The sequence below is a fragment of the Tarenaya hassleriana genome, unplaced genomic scaffold (assembly GCF_000463585.1).
Source record: "Tarenaya hassleriana unplaced genomic scaffold, ASM46358v1 Cleome1, whole genome shotgun sequence".
NCBI classification, from domain to species: domain Eukaryota; kingdom Viridiplantae; phylum Streptophyta; class Magnoliopsida; order Brassicales; family Cleomaceae; genus Tarenaya; species Tarenaya hassleriana.
The window spans coordinates 1,144,468-1,158,643 of NW_010960187.1; the positions used below are offsets into that span (position 1 = coordinate 1,144,468).

At 36.9% G+C, this 14,176-nt stretch overlaps 3 protein-coding genes across 4 annotated transcripts in view; all 3 read left to right on the plus strand.

Moving 5' to 3' along the window:
- Window positions 1–629: 629 nt before the first annotated feature.
- LOC104823634 (protein LIGHT-DEPENDENT SHORT HYPOCOTYLS 10-like) lies at window positions 630–3,057 on the plus strand. Of its 2 annotated transcripts, none has more exons than XM_010555405.1 (2): window positions 630–1,414; window positions 2,719–3,057. In XM_010555405.1, the coding sequence occupies exon 1, from the start codon at window positions 853–855 to the stop codon at window positions 1,363–1,365; it is 513 nt and encodes a 170-aa protein (XP_010553707.1). In that variant the 5' UTR covers window positions 630–852; the 3' UTR covers window positions 1,366–1,414; window positions 2,719–3,057. The 2 variants fall into 2 exon arrangements, with proteins under 2 accessions (XP_010553707.1, XP_010553628.1); XM_010555326.1 differs by lacking the exon at window positions 2,719–3,057 and adding an exon at window positions 1,949–2,111.
- Window positions 3,058–8,229: 5,172 nt separating this feature from the next.
- LOC104823772 (putative ribosome biogenesis protein C8F11.04) lies at window positions 8,230–9,695 on the plus strand. Its single transcript, XM_010555525.1, has one exon. It carries the CDS (start codon window positions 8,275–8,277, stop codon window positions 9,442–9,444), a length of 1,170 nt encoding a protein of 389 aa, XP_010553827.1. The 5' UTR covers window positions 8,230–8,274; the 3' UTR covers window positions 9,445–9,695.
- A 910-nt stretch (window positions 9,696–10,605) lies between these two features.
- The window catches only part of LOC104823853 (sec1 family domain-containing protein MIP3), a 4,747-nt gene continuing 1,176 nt past the window's right edge, over window positions 10,606–14,176 (plus strand). The window contains exons 1-5 of the mRNA XM_010555648.1: window positions 10,606–10,851; window positions 11,172–11,315; window positions 11,812–11,961; window positions 12,422–12,877; window positions 12,963–14,168. Coding sequence (XP_010553950.1) covers window positions 10,804–10,851; window positions 11,172–11,315; window positions 11,812–11,961; window positions 12,422–12,877; window positions 12,963–14,168 — 2,004 coding nt within the window. The 5' untranslated portion in view covers window positions 10,606–10,803. The remainder of the gene's footprint in view (window positions 10,852–11,171; window positions 11,316–11,811; window positions 11,962–12,421; window positions 12,878–12,962; window positions 14,169–14,176) is intronic.

A 14,176-nucleotide genomic window follows, 5' to 3' on the forward strand; every position in this document is an offset into this window, starting at 1 on the left:
CTATTCCATCAAAAAAATAAAATAAAATAAACAAAGAAGGAAAACCTAGTTTTCCTGACCAATAAGAGAGGCAAACCTTACCAACTATTTTCTTCACTAATTAAATAATAATAAATGATGATGGATTAAACGCAGGGTTTAATCGGGCACATTAATTAGGCTTGGTTTGGTTTTAACCGCAAGGTCTACATCCTCTATGTTGAAAATTATAGAAATTCACTACAGGTTTAATTTAATGCTAATAAGAGAAGGAAACATGTACTATACAATATTACATATCAATACATTTTGTTAGGAGATAAATTAAGTGAAACTTAAGATTATATTTCGGTTATTTTATTTAGGTCTTGGTGTATAAATTACGACTGGTGACAGAAAGTATACAAATAACTAAAATTTGATATCTATCAATATATATATATATGTATGTATGTATATGAAAATATTGAAATATTCGTATTTGGTATTGTAAAAAATTATAACCAGGTAACTGGAACTATATGAAACTGGGTTAGTGAAGCCTATGGCGACAATATACATGTATATCTGTGTATATATATATATATATATGAAATGGAATATTTAATCTATGTGGAAAAAAAGATTAAGGAAGAAAAGAGAAGGGCGAAGAAAGCAAGTTTGCATAGGCCCCATGACAGTCCGCTCTCTGGCATGAATTCCATCCTCTCCTTTTCTCTGTATATCTCTCCAAAATTGTACTATTTCGTTCACCTCTCATAAAAAATCACTCAACCTCCATTCCTTTCTTGATTAAGCAAAACCCTCCACCAGCAAAAATTAAAGCCCTTTTCTTGATCCAAGAAAGAACGACCCGATCATCAGCATCATTGGATGTCATCATCGGGAGAGAGAGGAAAGAGCTTGATGGAACCATCAGGGTCAGGAGAGCAGCAGCAGCCAGCGACTCCGAGCCGGTACGAGTCGCAGAAGAGGCGTGACTGGAACACTTTCGGACAGTATCTCAAGAACCAGAGGCCGCCGATGCCATTGTCTCAATGCAGCTGCAGCCACGTGCTTGATTTCCTCAGGTACTTGGACCAGTTCGGGAAGACAAAGGTCCACGTCCCCGGCTGCATGTTCTACGGCCAGCCCGAGCCGCCGGCTCCATGCATCTGCCCTCTCAGGCAGGCCTGGGGGAGCCTCGACGCTCTCATCGGACGGCTCAGAGCCGCCTACGAGGAGAACGGTGGGCCCCCCGAGACGAACCCTTTCGCCAGCGGAGCCATCAGGGCTTACCTCAAGGAGGTCAGGGACTGTCAGGCCAAGGCGAGAGGCATTCCGTACAAGAAGAAGAAGAAGAAGAAGAAGCCGACGCACGACTCGTCTTCCTCCTCCTTCTCCTAGATTTGACGTCTCGTCGGATCTTGAATCTTTGCCGAGTTCTCTCCCCATGGTAATTATTTCTCTCCTTGGTTTGCATCTTCCGGACATATATATCTTTGGTATTGTTTGCCTAGTTTGATCAAGATTCTCTTGGATCTATGTATACATGTATATATGCGCACGCGCGTGTGTGTATATAGATATATATAGAAGATATATGTAGCAATGTGGTTCTTGATCCGATCTTGATTACTTATGAGACTTAGGTGATCACTACGAGCTTGGCAACAAATCATGCATATCGTAGAACATGGGCATGCATCAAACCCTAATTTGGATATAAGTAATTAATCAGCTACCTACGACACGAAATTTTTGTTGATTCTTTGATTAGAAATCTGAATACTTGGTCGGGGTTTAGCAAAGATTCGCTCAAGCATAGAGCTCTTGTGCTCTTTGAGAGGAACTAATCAATCAAGACTGATCATAACAAGATTGAAAAAACTTTGAATTGCGTCGTCATATATGTATATGTGGAATTAATTATATTAATAGATAAGAGATGGGATTAAATCTTCTTAATCTCGCATGCATATATGAACAGGCGATCGGACACACATTGACCACTGTTCTACACAGGTCTGTAATAATTGGCTCTTTGAATGCTTCGAGATTTCAATCATACATGATGTGGCTCTTTAAAGATTTTTGTAAGATTTTGTGCCCCCATTGATGATGGCTATCATGCAAAGGCATCCACCTCTTTCTTTTTTGCCAATTTCAATAAATATAGCCTAAAGAAAATGACAAATCATTGAAATCTGGTCTGATTAGTGATTAATCTAAGGTGATTAATTAAGGTTCTTTATAGGAACAGTAAAGCAATCTTTTAGTGTTTACATCTTTGAACCTTCATTTACTGTCCCTTCATATGTGTGTGTATATATATATATATATCTCAATTTTGCAAAATTCCACGAGATAGACACACAATATGGTGCTTGGGATCGAATCTGATGCAACCAAATTCAGTCCAAGACTATTCTCTTTTTGCCTTTTGTAGGAAAGAATAGATATATGATATTGAAATTCTCTACACTTTTTTTTTGGTTGAATGTGAATAAAAATTCTCTATAATTGGAATTAGTTTGAACATTTGAGTGTAACAGTAAGGGTACAAAAGATATCCCACATATGATAACTTCGAAACTATTCTTTTTTTTAGGCCCTTTTCTTATGCTTTTGATTTTGAGGATGCTGCATGCATGTATTCTGTATATAGAAGATACATGATGAGTGTTACCACACACACCCCCACATATATATATATATATATATATATACATACATATTCAAATGTTTATGGATTTTTAGGGTTCTTTCCCATCTCCTTGTAAAAGCATTCTCATTCAAAGCGCTTTACGACGACGATGTTAGCCAAGATGGCGCATGCCTGCGTATATATAGTGAGAGTTATGGTAGCGGTGTAAGTTTTCGTGCTCGTTATTTTCTCGAAAAGCTGGCCTTTCGATCTGTTTGGGGCGTTTAAATCCCATCTATATATCGGTATCTGTAAGTTTGATTAATTTTTACAGTATGATCGACTTCACGGATATGACCTAACCGGGATGACGATTTAGACCCTTACAATAACCATGTGATTCACATAACCGATGTTCGTACGGATTCCTTCTTGATGGTTTGTAGGATGAAAGATCTCTAAATGCGGATCAGGGCTATATATACATATTTTCTTTCTCGAATTTGGTTCGGTTCGATCTTATAAACATCAACCCCTAATGCTACGAGTAAAAATAACCGAAATGACGATTAAAATCTTTATAAGTGATAGATTTTGTTTGATACCTTTATAAAATATAAGTTAGTTTTATGGACTTATAATCAATAGTTTGGCTTAGCTCATTTCCTAACTAGGAATTTAATTAGCTAAGGTTTTGTGTGTTTTATGGAACAATATGTTATCTTAATATTATTGGTTGGTATTTTATTGTTAATCAACTATGTTATTTATGTATAATATGGACGAGATTTTTATTACTATTATTATTATGATTACATCATACGTCACAGATTAACATAACAAAAAGTAAGTTTAAGTATACTAATTATTAAATTTCTGACATAGTTTTTTTTTATGAGTGTTATTACTATTATTATTATGTTAACCCTTTTATATGCATGTTTCACATTTTGGGAATCGTCATAAATTATCTTACTGAATAAATATTGTAAATCCAGGTAAAATCTTTTATTTCTGAAATTTAATCTATAATATCTTTGTCATATCAAATTATTATTTTTTTGTAAGGTGAAAAGGTTGTGAGCGTAAAAGCTCCAATATGTGGGCTTTAATATAATGGGCTGAAAAAGCCCAATACATAATCTTCGTACCCAGCAATGACATCATCTGATCCGTACAGCAAATGTCAAGTGGCAATGTGCTTATGTGCCCCGTTAGCAACGATTTCTTCGTAAAAGTAGGGGTGGGCAATTCGGTTCGGGAATCTGGTCCCGAACCGTACCAAACCGATTAATTCGGTTTTGGTTTGGTTCGGTATTATATAAAAATACCGAACGGTACGAAATTTGAAATACCGATCGGTTCGAGAATGGTTCGGTTCGGTTCGAAAAATACCGAACGGTATTTCGGTATTTTTATTTTTTAATTAAAAAATATTAAATATTAATAGTTAATTATGATATTTACTAATATTAAGAGTTTGTTTGCGTAATGATTTGAGATTAATGTTGAATTTTTTCCAAATTTACAAGTTCAAAACTTTTATTTTGTTGTATAAAATTATTATGTTGGATATCTTTACTTTTATATTATATGAATTATAAATATGTCATAAACCGTCCAAAACCGTTCCGAACTGTTTTTATTTCAGTTCTTATTTGGTACTTATTTATTAGTATCATACCGTCCCAAACCGTTATAATACCGAACCGAACCGAACCGAACCGAACCGAACCGAATAATATACGGTACTAATTTGGTACAAATTTTATAATACCGAATAAACCGTTTCCGAATCGAACCGTTAAAATTCTGAACCGAATCTCGAAACGCACACCCCTACGTAAAAGTGTTACTTTTAAAGAACACGAAGAAGATGATAAGAGTACGGATCGATTAATTATCCAAAAGAATCAAGGTTGTCTTGATTTGTTTATACCGTTTTGGAAACCCGACAAAATATTTGGGTATTTGAATTTTCAAACTTCAAAATTTTATTGAAAACATAATTGTAATTTAGAAATACATAGTAATAATAATAATAATACAAAATTCACGATTTATTTTTATAGAGTTTGTTTTATAAACAAAACGAGAAAAGAAAAAGATATTTACTACAACCTAATTTTATATCTTTGAGCAAGGTTATCCATGCCTTTATATCACGTAACAACGTGAAAAAAAAATGAAAACTCATAAATATTCAGTACGATATTAAAGTTTAGTTTAAATAAATATTCAACTTACCTGTAACTTTATATAATTGTTGCGAATAACAAATACGATTCTAAAGAAGCTATCGATCCAACTGTTTTCATCATCCAACTTGTCCAACACTCTGACCAACATTCTAAACTCTCCTTTGGAATCAAAATCATTTCGATAAATTTATTCATTTTTTGAAAAAAAATAATTTTTATATATAATTCAATTCAAATACAATTATATATTATATATTCTGCCGGTTAACAATTATATTCTATTCAATGTAGATATGTAAAGTCAATAGTGTGTGGGATTAGTTTTGGTCAACATATTGTATGTATCTTTATCCAACTGTTTGGTATAATTTTCTTGACACCTTCTATTACAGATTTAAAGAATAATATATTATTTGTACACTTAAAATTAATAATAATTTTGTATGAATTAGATTGTACTGATTTGATATTTGAGAATAGAATTGTCGTTACTTAAAAAACGGTGAGATTTTTAGTTATCAATTTTCATATATGTAGTTTCGATGATTAAGGAAAGGTTTACATATATTACATGTCATCATTTTCTAAATTATATCAATATATGCACGTATATACATCATCCCATAATTTGTAATAAGAATGACCATTTTGGTTATTAACCGAATCAAATTAGGTATAATCATAACTAATTGTGTCAGATTCTTTGTCATGAACTAAAGTAATCGAGTTTGATTCTCGTTGTAGACAACTATTATGACATAAAAATCGAACGGTAATAAAAAAAATCGAAATCGAAATGATTAAAAAAATAACCGAAAAAATCGATAATTTCTTTGAAAAAATGAATATTTTACAACAAAAAACTGAATCTAAACCGAAAAATAATCGATCCAAACCAAAGTTTATTTAAAAATTAAAAGATTATAATTTTTCTATAACCGAAATAACCAAACCCGAATATAACCGAACCAAATTTAAAACGAAACCCAAAATGATCACTCTTGGTAGTAATTATAACACTTCACCATCACTACAAACAAACAGCTCTTCTCTCTAGATATATTGTACCGGTAATTAGACGTATAGAATGAATATTGAATGTGTCATTTACGTATGTGGCGCACACGTTACGACCAAGGGGGCATATATTTGACTTTAATTACATAGATACATTAACTTCCAACAAAATAAGAGGGCAAATTGAATGGATTGATTTGGCGTCAGATGTACAAAACCCTAGTTTTTTTTTTTAATTATGAATTATCATCTAAATTCTTTCAAATTCAATATATGGTATCACAACAAAAAATAGAATAAACCGATCCATAAACGAAACCATACCAATAACCAATCCAAACCATCGAAACATATTGGACCGAACCAGAAATCATACAAAACAGAAAACCGAAAACGGGATTCAAAAGTCAGACAATCGTAAATTCTAAGAAGAATATATATATGTATGTATGTATATATGGATTATTCAACCGATGTCAGATGGTGGGTCTGAATCTAAGAAATTTCGGCCAAAATCAAGAAATCGGCGAGGGTTTTTAATATACCCGGTCAATAAATTTCAAGTTGCACCACATACGTGGATATATATGTTATCCTAACTTTGGCGTTTATGACTGCACTAACCACAATATATATATATATATATATATATATGTATGTATGTGCCATAACCATAAGGTTCAAGTCATATAAGAAGAAGAAGAAGAAGAAGAAGAAGAAGAAGAAGAAGAAGAAGAAGAATTATTTCAATGGCGCGAGAACTTATTACAGGAGACTGGGAAACACATAATATGTCAGGTGGGATTTTATATGTTTGCATGATCCTAATGTCCCTTTCGATCTTCGCGATGGTCGTTTTCGCTTGCGGCGACGGAAACACCGGCGACACGAAAATAAGAAGATACGGCGGTGGCGGCGGCGGATGCGGCGGAGGATGTGGCGGCTGCGGCGGTTGTGGCGGGTAAAACTTTTTTCCGCCGGTGGAAGTCTCGTTTGTACAAATGTCGATGTAATAATTAACCAAAAAAAAGTGTCGATGTGTAATAATTTTATAAAAATACTCTTCTTTTTTTTTTTTCCGTCGAATCTTGGTGTTGTCGCGTGCGTTGGATCCTTTCTTTGTAACGGTGGTGTAATATATATATATATATATATATATATATATATATATATGCTAAATAATAACAAAAATCAATCAAATTATCTTTCAAAGTAACTATATCTATATATTAATTAAAAGTCAAACCCTGAACTTTTTATGAACCTACAGATTGCAACAACAGAAAGCCCGTGAAATTCATTAAACCGAATACAATTCATCTATAGTAAACGCGTGCATATACATATACATATATATATATATGAAGCGGCCGTATTTGTCATACCGTGCATATGTCATGCATGCGTACGTATATATAGGGCTGTACCACAAATTTTAGGGCATAAACATCTTACAAAATTTTTATCAGTTAATTTATATAATAAATTTGAGTTAATGATATATTATTAATATTTTAAATTATTTAAAAGAAGGGGTCAGGGCATGCCCTCTCTCTCTATGTATATATGTAAGGTTTACATAGCGATAAAAGTCACCGAAGCAGCGACGATAAGAACATTCAGAAAACGCAAAAATGGCGAGAGGATACGCAACAAGTGATTGGGGAGAAAATCATCATCTCTGGCCCCATGAATTCTTCTCCGGTGGGGTTTTCTGGGTTTGTATGATCTTATCGTCTCTTTCAATCATCTCAACGGTCATTTTCGCTTGCGGCCATGGGTCCACAAAGGGTTCGCGCCGGAGAAGCTACGACGGCGGCGGTTGCGGCGGAGGCGGTGGATGCGGCGGTGACTGACGTGGGTGATTTCCGTGTGTAATTTTTTGTTTTCATACATCACGAAGGTGTGAATTTGATGTGTTTGTGAATACATTATTATTTATAATAATAATTTTTGGGAGCAAGTTATTTTATTTTTTTATCGCAGTTGTAACATTCTCTTATTGTATTGCAATATATTTATGCCTTTTCCCCCCCCTTAATTACACGTCTAATTTGTTTTTTTAGCTTTGCAGCAATATCTTAATTAGTTTATTATCTGTGTAAAGACATAACTCAGGATTCTTAATATACAATTAGTCTTATTACAAATACATTATTAACTCGTAGACGTCCAGTATAAATATGTTTATATGTATTTAAAAACGAAAATATTATTATAATATTTTACATGTTTATTTACATTTAACCCAAAAAAAAATATTTTACATGTAGAAATATAAAATTAATAAATCAAATATTAAAAACGGGTCAAAAAACATCAAATATTGGCCCATTAATATCTTGGACCAGACCAAGAAGTAGAAACCCTAAAATAGCCCACTAAGTATCTCCTCCCTTAAACCCCTAGTCACCGATAACCCTCTTCTCTCGCCCTAACGCTCTCTACTCCATGACTGACGCAGCATCGCCGCCGCCACAGCCACCGCTGTCGAGGGTGAGCCCCAAGACGGTGGATAACGCCGTTAAAGCCCTTCTCAAATGGAGGGAGGAGAAATCGAAGAACGAGAAGCCGCAGCTTCTCGAGCAGGACGAGTTCGTCTACTTGATCGTTACCCTGAAGAAGATTCCGCAGACGAGCCGCACGAATCCTCACCGGATCCGTGTTCCTCACCCCCTCGTCAACCTGTGTGAAGATTCGCCGGAGTTCTGTCTCATCATCGATGACCGACCCAAAAGCGGTCTCGTCAAGGAAGACGTGATGAAGAAGATCAAAGCAGATGACATACCCATCAGTAAGGTTATCAAGCTCTCGAAGCTGAAGACTGATTACCGCCCGTACGAAGCGAAACGGAAGCTCTGCGATTCGTACGACATGTTTTTCGCCGACAGGAGGGTGATTCCGCTGTTGCCGAGGTTGCTGGGGAAGAAGTTCTTCAAGAGCAAGAAGATTCCGGTGCCAGTCGATCTGAAGCACAAGAACTGGAAGGAGCAGATGGAGAAGGCGTGTGGATCTGCTATGTTCTTCATGAGGACCGGGACCTGCAGCGTCGTCAAGGTGGGAAAATTGTCCATGGAGAGCGATGAAATCGCTGATAACGTGATGGCGACTGTGAACGGAGTCGCTGAGATTGTGCCCAGTAAGTGGAAAAGCATTAGGTCCATTCATTTGAAGCTGTCTGAGAGTTTAGCATTGCCTATGTATCAATCGGTGCCTGATTTGAAGCTCAAAATCGATGCTTCTTGGGATGGAAAGGGTGTTGAGGAAAGGAGTGGCGGTGAAGAATTAGCCAAGAGTGATACTGATGATACCAAGAGTAACGAAGAGGGTGCCTCTGCTGCTAAGCCGAAGAAGAAGAAAGGAATGATACATGAGGTTCGGTATATGGATGGCAATGATATTGCTGGTGATGAGAAGAGGAGGAAGATCGGTAAGGCAGGGGAGAGTGAAAAGCCGGTCAAGAAGGTGGTACAGAAGAAGAAAGTGGACGATGTGAATCGGAAAGTGAAGAGCAGAGATGGGTTAAAGCCAAAGAATCGGAAGAAGGAGGGAGAAGAGTCAGGTGGCAGATTGAAGGAGAAGGCAAAGAAGAAGATGAAGAAGAGTGCTGTGAGAAACTGAGGAAAGAAGATGATAGAAGGGAAGCCACCCATGGCGGTTGGTATAAACTTATTTGATGATTTCTCTTCTTTCGTCTGAGTAATTTTTGGTAATGATTATGATGTTTTGTTACTTTTTTTAAGACATTGATTTCTTGAATCCTCTTCTGTCTGAAAAATCAAAACCAGTTGCTTCTCATGTGATGGTTGTGGTTGGGTTTTGATGGAGTTTTAGAAGAATGAAGAAACATGTTCACATGTTTTTCATTTGCACTTGTTAGAGTATTCTATTATTCGGCCATGTAAAACCCCTGGAAAAAAACCTATAACTTGCAAAAATATATACAAATAAACCTTGAATTTGAAAAATTATTATTCAATCCCCGAACTTGTAACTTGTCACTGCCTCGAACTTGCAAAATTTAGGTATTCACATATTGCTGATATCACCTTATACATGTTATCAATTTTAGTTTAAAAAATGACATCAGCAATCCGTCAAACGTAGTTTTTCGATCGTTTGAAATTGTGGTCAAACCGGTCAAAGGTTTATTAGAACAATAATTTGCAAGTTCGAAGTTTTATTCAGTGACAAGTTACAAGTTCGGAGATTGAATGATAGTTTTTCCGGTTTATTTGTATATATTTTTACAAGTTGGAAGTTTTTTTAGAGGTTTTACCCTTATAAAAAATAGAGAATACCCCTATTTTACTACTTTTGACTTCAACATATACTTTTATCCACACACATCTCCCGTCAACTATTCAGATTGTTTTATATGGGAACATTATTCAAAATATCCTTCTTTGCTAAAAATATTTTTGTATATATCTTTTTCTAAATGTGACCATGTGATATAAATATCTGTATGGTCACATGATGATCACATTGATCATAACGTTAAATTTATAGTGATCATATCAAATCATTATAGTCACATCTTATACATCATACTAATCACTTGGTGAAATCATCGTAAATTTAACGTTGTGACCAATATGACCATAATGTGATCATATAGTTATTTATATAATCACACAACACAAATAGTTTTTTTAGTAAAAGGAGGATATTTTAGATATTTTACATATTTTTTTTTATGTCGACAAGTGTTCACAGAGGAAACCGAAAAAGAAGAGATTCGGGCCCAAATATTAGGCCCATTTAAGGAGGAAAACCCAAAATGAAGATATACCTTCGATGGTGGTCGGGAACAGCTCCGGCGAATCATTTCGTTGGTCTCTGCCGTCAATCGCCGGTGGTTTGGACTTTCACTGATTTACGGAGGTTCTCATGGTACTTGTCTCTACTTAAGTTTTCTCCTTGTCTCTTGATCCTTTGCTGTTCCTGGGATCGGCGCTTCTGCGGGACCGGAGAGCTATGGCTATGATCGATGTCGCCATATCTTGCCTCGATTCGATCCGCCAAGTACAACTCCAATTTCTATAAATTTCTTCTTTATCTGCAATTTCGTGCAGTTTTCTTCAATAGTTAGGTTTTTTTTTTCTTGTTTCACCGCATCTGTTATTATACTGGGACCTAGGCTTTTCCGGTCATCAGTGGTTTCTCTGCAATGTGATTTTGCTTTAAGTTTCCTGTAAATCGATTCGAAAGTAGCTGGCACGGAACAACTTTGTCTTGGATAAACCGGCAATGGAAAAACATCATCTGTTAACTCTAACAACTTTCGAGTGGAATGGGGAAGAACTTTTTGTGTTGAAATCTTGAGTTCCCCCGTTATATTGCAGATATCAGAGGATATTCAAGATGCCATTGTGTATATCGATGCCGGGTGCACAGAAAGTTTCCAATTTGTTGGAGCATTCCCTTTGTTCTTGGAATTGGGAGCTCGGTCAATCTGCAGCCTTGAAAACGTGAATCCTCTTGATGCGGTAAGCTGGTTTTGATGTGATTACTTTGTGCACAACGTTTTTTATACCGAGAAACTTGGTAGACCTAATTGGAGCTCCTAAGTTGTTATGATGATCAACTGAAAGAGACAGGCAAGTTACTATTACCGCTGAATTCTGAATTGCATCGACATGATCGTATCTCATTTCCTTTATTTCGGTAATAGAAAAGTGTACTAGTCTTTGGGATGAGAGAGTTGGAGAATATTCCTTGCAGATGTTCGCAAATTCAAACCTGAATTCTTAAGGGACATTATCTTCAGTTATGTCTTCCCTAGGTTGTACTTTACAGTGTATGATTCTGTTTTATTGCCTAAAATCCCCGCATGCCATGCCCAACCATACATTCGATATCATACTTTGGTGATAAGGGAATATGTTTTACCCGAAAAAGAGTTATCTTACTTTTTTCATTGTCTTGTTAGTGCATAATCTGATTTTTTTTGAAGGTAGTGAATTTTGATGTCTATCGCTATAGGTGGCTGGTTGGAGTTCAGAGAGTGATAGTGCAAAGAAAATCATGGTCATGACGTCTCAACTTCTCAATGATGCCCATCGATATACACTACGGTGTCTAATTTCACACCAAGGTGTTCGCCACTGTGCAATATTTACATCAATCGCTGAGGTGCCTATCCTACTTGCTATTATTGACTTCCTTTCATCTTTCTCTCCCTTCTCTCTTTTGTGGGCTGGAGGGAGAGGATGAGGGACATTTTGTTGGACACTTCTTTTCGGTTTGAAAATACGCATAAGTTATCTGGCTTATCATCACAAATCATTGTTATATTTATATCATATTCGAAGTGGCAGTCAAAGGTTCATTCATTTGATTGACACGCTTCAAGTCTGTATTGGTATTGACATGATATGTTTTGAGAAGATTAGTGTTGTTATCATCTTTTGAACTTCTTATGTGTACTGTGGTGTATTCCTCTATTGACTGAATATTCTGTTCATGATTCCTAGGTCTTGTGTTTTTGTTATGACAACACATTACTTATACCCCGAGAATGAGTTACTCGTGTTCCCGTTCATGTACTTAGTGTTTTATTGTATAATCTAATTTAATGGAACCAAACCTGCAGGGAGCTCACTCAGCATGCCCTGATTCACCTCTGGGTCCAGATGCATATCGAGAGTATGAGGCGTTACTTGTGCAGGATTATAATGAACATATCAAGAAAAGCAAGATAACATCTGAAGACAAAGGACAATTAAAGTTCTCATCTTTACTTGATCCTCTGACCCTTGATTCTGATTCTAGTGAAAACAAAGATAATCCATTAGGTGGGGCGGAAGATTATGGACAAAAGTTGGTGGTCTCGGTCTGTCACTTCCCCATGGTTATTTGCCCGTTTTCCCCTAGAGTGTTTGTCTTGCCTTCCCAGGGTTCAGTCGCAGAAGCATCCTTGTCCAATCAACACGAGGATTCTCTTAGTTATGGTCTGCCTTCCATAAGTACCGGATCTTTGTCCGATACTGACGATGTTCCCCCTGGGGCAACTCTTACAGCACATTTTCTTTACCATCTGGCTCTGAAGGTAAATGCACAATTCCTGTTTTGCATGAATGAAAAATTTTGACATCTTTGTTCATTTTCTGATATTGTTTTCAAAATAATATTAGATGGACTTGAAGTTGGAAATCTTTTCACTTGGGGAGCTATCGAAGAGTATTGGGAAGATCATGACAGATATGTCAAGTCTTTATGATGTAGGGCGCCGCAAGAGATCTGCTGGCTTGTTACTCATCGACCGGACGCTTGATCTTATCACTCCCTGCTGCCATGGGGATTCACTAGTCGATCGTATATTTTCATCTTTGCCACGGGCGGAACGAGTATCACCCCATGCCAACATACGAAGTTCACAAGCGCAGCTTAAGCAAGGGCCTCCTAGCATAGAACGTCCTTCTATCGATGTTAAAGTACCACTCGGGGAAATATTAAACGAAGAAGACTGCAAGATCCAGGATTCTCGCCTTCCTGAAGGAGTTGAAGCTTTTCTACGTGGCTGGGATTCGTATATTTCCCCCGTGCAAGATGTAGATCCGCTTAACAGCGGTGGTAAAGTTCGTGATGAGAAGGCTAACTCTCTCTGGTCTGAATTGCTGAACGGTTCCCTTGTTGCGACCGAATGTTTTAGGGGAACACCTTACCTTGAAGCCATGCTCGACAGAAAAGCGAAAGACGGAGCTGTTTTGGTGAAGAAATGGCTTCAGGAGGCAATGCGTCGTGAGAATATCGCTGTTAATGTGAGATCTCGACCTGGTTATGCTACAAAGTCGGAGCTTCACACCATGATTAAAGCATTGGCCAAAAGCCAGTCGTCTCTGCTGAGAAATAAAGGTATTATTCAGTTAGCAGCAGCTACTACCTTCGCCCTCGATGAATCCCGAGCCGCCAGGTGGGATGGTTTTAGCAGCGCGGAGAAAATGTTACGTGTCAGCGCCGGCGACACAAGTCAGAGTTTGGCTGCTCAAATCAGTGATCTTATCAATAAAAGCGCCTTGGCAGAAATGCAAAGAAATAAGGATGAGAAATCGGATTCCATGTCGGGAGGGTTGCTATCTTTCCGAGATGCCCTTCTTCTTACAGTCGTTGGATACATCCTGGCTGGTGAGAATTTCCCGACATCTGGTTCAGGCGGTCCGTTCTCTTGGCAAGAGGAGCATTTTCTTAAAGAAGCTATCGTTGATGCCGTTCTTGAAAATCCATCTGCAGCAGCAAAGCTAAAGTTTCTCGATGGTTTGACAGAAGAGCTCGAGGGCAGATTGAACCATCTAAAGTCCGAGGAAACCAAAGAAGAAACAGCTTCTGATCAATTAGATATCGACGCTCT

What these genes read in the sequence shown, in the direction of transcription:
- LOC104823772 (XM_010555525.1), top strand. Translation starts at nt 8,275, where the DNA reads ATGACTGACGCAGCATCGCCGCCGCCACAGCCACCGCTGTCGAGGGTG.
- LOC104823634 (XM_010555405.1), top strand. Translation starts at nt 853, where the DNA reads ATGTCATCATCGGGAGAGAGAGGAAAGAGCTTGATGGAACCATCAGGG.